At 44.8% G+C, this 10,132-nt stretch overlaps 1 protein-coding gene across 4 annotated transcripts in view; it reads right to left on the bottom strand.

Annotated features, from left to right (window-relative positions):
• cdh23 (cadherin-related 23) overlaps nt 1-10,132 on the bottom strand; it is a 148,243-nt gene that overhangs the window by 111,692 nt on the left and 26,419 nt on the right. For all 4 annotated transcript variants that reach the window (XM_031878740.1, XM_031878749.1, XM_031878758.1 and 1 more), the window contains exons 4-6: nt 1,542-1,684; nt 1,201-1,248; nt 706-798 (exon numbers count right to left, since the gene is read on the bottom strand). In XM_031878740.1, coding sequence (XP_031734600.1) covers nt 706-798; nt 1,201-1,248; nt 1,542-1,684 — 284 coding nt within the window. The remainder of the gene's footprint in view (nt 1-705; nt 799-1,200; nt 1,249-1,541; nt 1,685-10,132) is intronic.

The raw sequence follows: 10,132 nt of genomic DNA, 5'->3' as shown, positions 1-10,132 counted from the left end.
TGTGTGTGTGTGTGTGTGTGTGTGTGTGTGTGTGTGTGTGTGTGTGTTTGTGGATTTCAGCCCCCGTTTGAAGTCTTCCACTCCACTCTGGCAATTACTTCCATCAAGGATTAGATGAGGGAGAGGGCAAAGAGGAGAGAGGAAGATGGAGAGAAGTGAGAGCCGAGAGGGGAGGTAGCAGATTCAGGGAGAGGACAGAGAAGGGAGAGAAGAGATTGAGGTCTCCACTGCAGTGAGTCAGTGAGTGTTTTAATTCCCTACAAAAGGAGACTGTGCACACTCTAAATATGAGCGGGAAGACAACCCCTCAAATCATGGGAAGATCGCAGGTGCAGCTAAACGCAGCCATTTCCTGGGCACCAGAGACCAAAACGCTAGGAATTGTTGATGACCACCATAAGCTGGGTGCAACCACCATGTTACAAAACATTGAGCTGAATTTCATACATTTATTTTTTATACCTTTTCTTAAATTCCAAAAAGCAAACCACGGTTTCATCAAAGCACTTTATAGTAGATCACTGTGAGGAAACTATTCCTTGGACTATTCCTAAGTTGTTTCTGCTGGCATCATTGTTTTGAGGATCATAAAACAAGAAATAATATTGTACATGATTGATTTTCATTGTCTGCATCACAACCTCTGATTGACACGTTATTGGACTACCACCATGGATACATTAAACAACTTTCTGTCAGCCTTACCTCTGGGATGTGGACGGTGTAAGGCTGCCCGTGGAAGACCGGCGCATTATCGTTCACGTCTCCAATCTGGATGTTTACCGTGTCTTTGACCATCTGAGGGAGGAAACGCCTTGGTAAAACTGTTCCCGAGCCTTCTCCACAAGTGACTTGTCAAAGAGCTGCACTCAGTGAAAATGGGTACGAGCCACAAAAAGCCAAGAACCAGAGTGAAAGAAAGCAACAACAGGAAAACAGGGACAAGCGTGTGATAGATTACCCGCGGCGGGAGAGTAGGTTGAACGTCAGTATGTTTCAGTAACTAAAGAGTGAGACAGGTGTCACAACGATTACATGTGAGGAAGAGAAAAATAAGGATGCGAATGAAAGCAAGGGACTAAAAGGGAGACGAGCTGAGAGAGAAGGTCTCTCTGTGACATTTGGGTCGGGCGATATCAAGGTGTCAGCGTGTGACAGGAGGTGTCATAACTGTGATCACAGTGGAAATCTCTGTCTTACCTCTTGGATGTCACTCACGTAGAACTCGACCTGCATCTCTGACTTGGTCTGTTGGGGACAGAGATCAGCGTAAACACGCGGGGGCAAAACAGCAGCGCACAAAAGCATTAAAAGACAAAGAAGAGCCACTCTGAACTCAAAACCCCTCCTTTTCATCCCGCTGAGGAGTATTACACTTCTCACTGCTCTTTCATCATTTCATCATTTACATTCCATCTCCTATTTTCAAAATTGTGCCTGAAATTGTGTGAGTGTCATTTCTTCTATATATTTCTTTGGTTAGGTAATGTGTAAGTGTGTGTGTGTGTGTGTGTGTGTGTGTGTTTGATTGGTGATCATACCTCACGGTCCAGCTGCTGTCGGAGCCAGACCACGCCAGTGTCTTTGTTCACAGAGAAATACCTCATGGCCTCTTCTCCTGAAACACCATACATGAGAGGTTCCCCCTCAGGATCATTTGCCTTCAGCTGGGCCACTGAAGAACCTGCCAGACAGAGAGTCCCACAGGGTCAAAGGTCAAAGATCTTTAATTGGTTATGTGACCTCCTATTCACTGATCTAAAGAGCAATAGAGTGCAAATACACTGTGATTCTGTCGTCACCCTTGATGTCCCATCACTGACTGAGCTACATGAAAGGATATGTTCCGCGTATAATAAACATTTCCCTGCGTTTGTATTATATGAAACTTTATTGTTACCCGTCTGGATGTTAGTGCTCGAGCTGTTCTTCTCATTTAAGTGGACTAAAGGAAGAAAACAAGTTGACCTGCAGGGTCAGGGCAAAGATCGATGTGATAACAACTTGCTCCTCCACTGAACTTAAGTCATGTGGGTACAGCTAGCTGCATTTTCATGTTGAGGATGAAGATGGCGTAACAACACACACACACACGCAGCACATACAAACACACTGCCCTGTGCGAGGGGGACAGAGGAGGGAAGGGTTTTTAATTGGAGCCGCAGTGGTTCATAGACTTCATTCGTCACAGACACCAGAGCTCAGACAGGCTGGCTAATCAAACCCAGAGGCGGAGCGCCATTAGGCCGGCTAACCCACCATGCTGGACGGATGTGTCAAGAAGGGCAAGGCGGCGGTAAGGAGGGGCATGGAAGACGGCATGGAGACCCCTCAGCGCAGAGGGTCAAGGCTCATTACTGTCCAGGGTAAAATTGCTTGGGGAGGGTCCACTGATATCAATCACACACACAATGGACCCCAGTGGTTATGCATTTGTATCACATTTTCTTTTGACTCACAGAACACTAACATACAACGTACATAGAGCTAAAATGTAGGCATACATTTACAAGTACATCAAGTAGAGATAAAGTGTAGTTCTGAAGACATTCCATTGACCTGCAGACCTGTAGTCCTTACGACTAAGTAGAAATAAGAGGTTGTTGAATATGAGCGGATGGACGAGAGACTAGATCACACACACACACACACTCATCTTCTCTCCCTCCCTACAGGTACTCGGTCAGACAATAGAGGTTAAGCCAAACTAAATCAAGCCTGTCGCTTGAGCACCAAAATGCTTAACACAACGACCAATTAGGCTTCACAATCACACACCCCTCTAGGTTTATTAATACACCCCATTTTCCTATGAAAGGGTGGCAAAAATGACTAATTAATATAACGATTTATGAACTCCACTCATTGCGTCTAATGAGATTTATGCAAATTCAGCTGCTTTCAATATGAGTTATAATTTGGTTGAAGACAGTGCAAATTGAGCATTTTACCTCATAGTCATCAATAACAACTGTTTTTTTTTCCCTTTCTCCTTCCGGCCCTCTCGACTGTGGAGGAATTGTCTGCTCCACACTCGAGCGAAGGATAACAAATGAATGATAACCAAATCGTTTGAAACTAAGACTATGTATGAGAGTCGCAATGGTGTGGAAGATTAACTTCTGCTGTGGAAAAAAAGAGAGAAACTAAGACCCAGCCATTAAGCATATGGGTTAGATTATCTAGCCCATGTGCTGGACCGGAGGCTAGAATACGTCTCCATCTGCTGAATCGGTCTACAGCGGAATATTATTCAGTTAAGATTACTGCACTATATGTATGAATTAACTCAAATCTCTACTTATCTTCTCCGATTTCGTTTCATTGGATTCATCAGTTTTTAAGCGTGCCCTAAGTAACATGTCTTGATAAAGCATAATGGATGCAATAAAGAAAAGAACTTACTTTGTACTCAGAAACAGAGTTGTCTGAGATATAGAACTTTGACATTTCTATGCTTGTGTGTTTGAATAAATATAGAGGATTAAATATCCTCTAATGAATGACAGAAAGATGAGGTTGCCTATCTGGTGTTTTTTGGGGTTGAGGCGTAATTGAATTTAACAATTAAAGTCAGGACTAGGTTTGGTTGAGGTCAATTTTAGTTTTAGTGTTGGTATTTTGGTTGACGGATATCAGAATTGAAATGAGGTGAGGGTACAAAGTACTGAGGGTTATAGCATTGCTGTAATCACAAATATGGAGTCTACTGTGTGTGTGTGTGTGTGTGTGTGTGTGTGTGTGTGTGTGTGTGTGTGTATAGTGTAGGTATCCTATGTGCAACACTGTGGCACCAAGCCCTTTCCCTGACAAATGATGCTATTTAGCAGCAAGTGATGCCAGTATTACCGTTATGAATGATACAGTGCACATTAACATCGTCCCTCCCCTTCTCCTCTACTCTGCAACACTGCTCTCATGACAAGAGCGATGGACTGGAGGACCATCTCTCTACCTCCCCTCTCTCTCCCCCATTGTCCCCTGAATACTGAATCCGACAGTCAAGTCAAACCAAAACGACCACAGCAGAGCTACATGTAAGCTAGAGACCCCCGGGGGCCCAACCAGAAGCCTTTACGGATGTGTGGACGCCTGAGGGTTCAATAAAAAAAGACTCACTCTGTGTGTATACCAGAATACACACAGTTTTACTCCAAAAGTTGTGTTTCCAGATATTTCCAAATGAATTGAATGCATAGCAAATAATGCGTAACATTTTTTAAATGATGTACTTATGCAGCTGATATAGATGCGACCTCTGATATTAAATGGAAAGAGGCTAAAATAGAATACATTACTGGTTTACTAAAATGGTTCTACTTTGACGATACTTCAGGGGAAATCTAAAGAAAATATTGGAAGCATTCAGGCTTAAATGGATGGAAAGCCAACAGCGTCGAGATATCACGTTCACAAGAATGAGTCGGACATCCTGAATACGTAAAGCCTCCGGACACGGCCTAATGAGAGTTAATAGGAAGAGGTGACTAATGTAGTGTATTTTGACTTAAGTAACAACTACAATGTATTACCAAAGTTAGAGTAGGACTTCTGCATTAAGTCAAAACATCATTGCGTCACCGTGGCAGGGCTGAAAAACGCACGCACTGCCATAAAACATACAACACTGACAAAGCCTGGAGAGGCAGCAGACTGAAAGAAGGACTTGCTAACCTACACACAGCCGCATGCCGCATGTTTTACTCTGCCCAATCTTTTAGGAAAAGCAAGGGAGCCAATGGGGGCACTAAATCAGCCACTGGAGGACATCAATCCCTGCTGGATCGATGGGAGTCGCGCGTGTTAGATGGGGACTAGGCTCGGCCCGGCACTGGGGCCTCAGGACGGAGAAAGTAAAGAGGCTGTAGGCCAAAGCCCTGTTTATTATGTTGGTGACATCTTCAGGCTTCGCGTTCATCTGAGCACTGATTCAGGGGGACAGGCACTGTCAGGACTGCAATTTCACGCATGTTGTGAATTATAGCTTTGATTTTTATGGTGCACAGAGGCTCAATGGGTATATGGGTTCAGTACGCCATCTACCAAAAGAGCAGCAAAAATAATTAAATAAAAGAAGATACCTTAAAACATAGTAGAGGGATGACCGACGGAGGAATCTTGATCTTTACCTTCGTATAAATACTTGATGTATTGTCTTGAGACCGGGCCAGAGAGCCTCAGGGTTGAAGCAATCCAATCAGTAGGCTGATGAGTCAGTGTGATGCCACTCATGTTACCACATTGTCTCTCCACTGACAAAGAGAGCCTTCAAAACACATCAGCAACACCAAGTTGAAGCCTTGCTGCCTCCCATCAATCACTCATCAAAAAGTCACAGAGGCAAAGCCCGTCTCCAGCTCACTGGCAGCGGGAGCTCATTCAGAACATCGCATTTTGTTCCCTACTTTACAGCGCAGTGTCTGTCACTTTATGGACCACCGTGTGACGAGAACAGAAGCTAGTAATGGAAAGCCTTCACATCCGTCACACAGGTGAGTTGAGATGATGGGAGCGTGGCTCTGAACCTTCCAAACTTTTCAGCAGCGGATCAGGCCTGGGACAACAGGGGCGTGCTACGCAGGGAGCCCTTTAACCACGTCCTGCTCATTGACTTTGCGCCATGACAACAAAACAGCTCAGTTTCTTATTCACCACTAGTACAGAGAGTGACTGAGTGTCGGCGTCTGCTGGATTCCATGCACTGAAGGATCTATACAACGTAAACTGGAAACACCATTTTACTGTTATTAGAATGAGAAACTTAATGACTGACGAGTGGAACTGTATGCTGCATATTTGTGTTGATCAGGCAGAATTGTTACGGCCTCATCCTTTTCGGAGATCTCTCGGGGGCACACGCATTAACTTGCACCCTCACCTCCAGTCAAACACAGGACAAATTAAACCTCCGTCTTTGTCTTCACAAATAAGATGGAAAGGAGTGGAAATGAACTCATCCCCCACTTTCTTTGCCAGCGGTGCCGTGTGCTGCGTTAATGTCTGGAGATTCGGGCTCCTTCCGGGAAGCCAGTTGGATGAGGAAATAAACTGTGGCCAGAAACTGAGTGCTTGGACCTCTATTTCCATACAAAGAGAGGTGCATTTGTGCAGGGGGCATATTTAATAGCGGAAAGGAAGATGCATGCAGATTTAGTTTATGGGTTTTCTTTTGTTTTTTAGTTTGTTTAGTATACAGTTTATTTCCCTGTAGGATGGAGACAGCCATGGAGAGTGCCGGTAAATCCTTTTCCTCAGGGAGGTCAATTAGACAGCCAACAATAATACAAAACAAAAAAGATGGAAAGAAGGAAAAAGCTCACTGATTATGTTTTCATGTCTTTGTGCCGCGAATAAACAAATGAAACATATTCTCAAACTGACACAGCTGCTGCAGATTAGTACAATTTACTTATCAAATAATGGGTATAAATTACAACTGTGCTTCTTCAAAAAGGGAGTTATATTTGTCTGTTGGAACAAAGCTACTTTATCTCACAGAAATCCCTACATTTTAATAGCTCCTTTGAGACAAGACACAAAGAAATATTCGATCTAATTTTCTCTATTTTTCACCGGCCTTCTCTCCTTTGTGGTGAGTGTGAGCACATGAATGCGTGTGTGTGTGTGTGCTTGTGACATCAATAACCGTGATGGGGAAGAGAGCAGAAGACAAATAGTGCCTGGAGTCTGGCTTTAAGTGACTCCTGTGTTTCAACAACACACAGCGCGAGAGTCCTTGGGAGGCCGTGTATTAATCCACCAGATTTATGACTAAATCTGTCACGGATGGGAGGAGAACACCCTCTGCCTTTCCTTTAGCCAGTCCTGTGAGAAATACACACACACACACACATCCTAAATGTGTGTGTGTAAGTGTGTGTCTACACAGCCTGTAAATGAACAGTGTGTTGTCAGAAACATAACACACATACTTTTTGTTTCAAAAAGATGTGAAAAACACCGATATGTGTAGGCAAACACCATTACTGTATATACTGTACATTTAGTCTGTATTTGCTGCACGGCTGTCTGAAAACAAAAGGTTTATGTATCTGTTGCTTAAAATCTAAAAGCTCACTGAACATTAAGTCTGCATTCTGTTGCAGAAAGGAGGCATCAAGAGATTCCCGAAGCTGTACAATGTTGTATGTCACTATGAATACCTTAACTAGGAGTATACTGTAAAGGCAAAGATAACCTGCATGAAATACATCAGGTTACCAGAGTATATTTGGAGTCGACTCCTGCTGTCCGGATATGAATCATTCATTTACACCGCGTACGACGAGAGCGATTCAGCTCAGTCCAAAGTGCACTAAGGAGGACGACGCGTGTGATTGGGTGTCCGGCTCAGGAATTGGCTTTCTAATACACCCAAATAGTGAGATGATGAAAACACCGAGTGACAAGGCTGTGACTAAGCAATCACATTGCGAAAGTCGGAGGACAGTGAAGGACATTAGCGGACAGTCATCCCACACATTGGAGAGGAGCGGCAGACCTGTCACTGCACATTCACACGCAGCGATCGCACAGGATAGCTCTTTGCTCTTGCCATTTTCTATTCCATCCCATCTCAGTATTGCTGCCCCCCCCCACACACACACACACACACACACACACACTCTCTCACCCTCTTTTGTTTTCGTCATCCACTCGTCACGCTCCCTCCTGCTTGTGGAGGCCAGACAGAGGGACACAGGCAGCATTGATGGGAGTGGACAGGTGGCTGTATGCTACTGGGGCTTCTGGAGTGACGGCTGAGCCAGTCCGGACCGTCTTTGTCAGAAAAGCAAATGGCCGCCCCAAACACACACACACACGCATCCACCCCAAACCGCTCCACTCCTGCCAACATGCCAAAATGTCCATCAACACTGGCACTTCGCAAACGCCTGCCCAATTCGTTCCTTTTCCGTCTTGCTCTTTTCATCTTACTTTGCTGCTCACCTCGGTTCTTATAATCGCATTCTTATTCTGTTATTTGCCTTCTCTCTTCCACCCTCCATACACTCCCTCTCTGCAGCAGTGGCCCGCTGCTGACCTCACCAGGGCTGACTATTACCTGAGAGTGAGCTAAATCATGGTCGGGTAATGGAACATGCCACCTTCATTGTGAAGCAACACACACACACACACACACACACTCATGCACGCACTGAAACAAAAGCCTCTCCCTCTTGGCCTTTCCCCTTTCCTCTCCCGTTTACATGTTTATCATTTGGCCCGGGTGTTACTGAAATATAGGGCTGATGTTGTTTCTGTCAGCCCTGCGGATGTAGATGGGGATGTCGGGGAATGGCAGCAGCCGGGGCTGAGGCAACTCACAGTTGACCTCCAGCCCTGTTCGTCATTGGAAGGCAGAGTGTGGAGCGTCGCCTCAGAAAACAAGGGCTCCTTCTCTTGACAAATATTGCCAGAACAAATACGCCAGAGCTCGGAGAATCCGCAATGGTTTCCCTGTTTTGGACGAGGGCGAGGAAAAGGGAAGAGACAGGGACAATTTAATGTGACTGGGCCTGCAGATTTGAACTGTTCATCAGGTTCATTCAAAAAATAAATGACATTTTAGTCCAGTGTGCGGTCGGGGAGACCACGAAGCTCCCTAAACGCATGTTCTTTTAAAAATGCACTAGATGTTAGCCACATTACTCAAACATTGAAAAGGCTGCATGAACACTACTATTGTGTTTTCAGTGATAATACTACAGCTCCCAATCGGATCTCTGTCACCCTCACTGAATACCAGAGCATTTATGAAGCCAACTAATACTTAAATAACATGACATGTATGGTAAAAGAACTGTTTCAGGGCGTATTAACACGCTTTTAACGTTCATTTTTGGGACTTGAGTTCACTAAACTCGACTCTATATACGGTATTTGTAGGGATGCATGTTACAGGTTCTTCAGTACAGATACCTGGGCTTTGGATATCAGCCAATACAGAGCACCGATCCGATACCAGTGTGTTAATAAGCTGCATGCCTCAAGATCATTCTTTTATGTGTAAGGCAGCATCAGGCTTGACTTAAATATTGCCATCCTAACTTCAATAAATACATCAATATAAATGAACTGAATTGTTATTATTTAAATATTGTGCCCAAGCAACTTGAAAATAAAATCTTCAATCCTGCATAGAAATGTCATCTCTTTAATCTCTCACCGCCATTGTTCTTCCACAGCGCTTTCTTCCTGCGATGCATGTGCTCAGGTGTATTTTTCTAAAAAAACAGGAAACACTGGCCGGCTTTGATTGATTTGAATCGACAGGGAAAACCCCGTTGTTGCAGCAGGCAGCTCTCGAATAGCAGATGTTGCCGCTTCAAATCAGAAAATCTTTTGTGGAATAATGTGGAACCCTGACACCTTGTTAAAATGTCGTCAAACGTCATTCAGTATTAGCATAAAAATTTACTTGCCACCTTGGTTCAGTGGCCCACATCCACTCTCCATGCAGACTATAGCATCAAGCTGCCGCTGCTGCGTTATTTCCCATTCCCTTTTTACAGACAGCTTCATGGTGGCACGTTGTGTGTTTTCTCAGCAGTCCGTACGGTGAAACTGTTGTAGAATTGCACTGTGCTCCATACGCCGCACTAGCGTGCCCGATCCTGGTCTGGTCCAGCTCATCTCAGTGTAGCTGACTGACTGACTGACTGGCCAGGCCAAGGCCAGCTGGACTTTCTTTATCTCTATGGGCAGAGTCACTAGTGCATCTCCATCTTCCTCATCTCACTCTCTCATGCCCATCTGCTGTGAAGCCCCTCTCACCCTCATCGCCCCCTCTGCCAATATCTCTTTGTGTGTGCATCACTTTCACATCCACAGTTTCTGCCAGCTCCCCATGATTTATCCTGCTTCTTTCCTTCTCTCCCTCTCCTTCCTTCCTTCACCCTTGTCCCTGGAATAGTACCTGCATCCCTGGCTCCTACCTTCTTGCTGTCATATCTCCCTCTTTAAATCTCCCTCCCTTTCCATCCCCTATCACCGAAACGCTCAGCTGATAATGTGCTCAATATGACCAGCAGAGGACTGCAATGCAGACATGCCAGAGCCTAAAGAGTGTGTGAGAGACAGAAAGAGAGAGAGAGAGAGAGAGAGAGAGAGAGAGAGAGAGAGAGAGAGA

The sequence above is a fragment of the Anarrhichthys ocellatus genome, unplaced genomic scaffold, assembly GCF_004355925.1.
Source record: "Anarrhichthys ocellatus isolate YVR2014 unplaced genomic scaffold, GSC_Weel_1.0 scaffold3, whole genome shotgun sequence".
Taxonomy (NCBI): domain Eukaryota; kingdom Metazoa; phylum Chordata; class Actinopteri; order Perciformes; family Anarhichadidae; genus Anarrhichthys; species Anarrhichthys ocellatus.
Note: the sequence above shows the minus strand (reverse complement) of the source record. Positions and strands in the feature narration are given on the sequence as shown.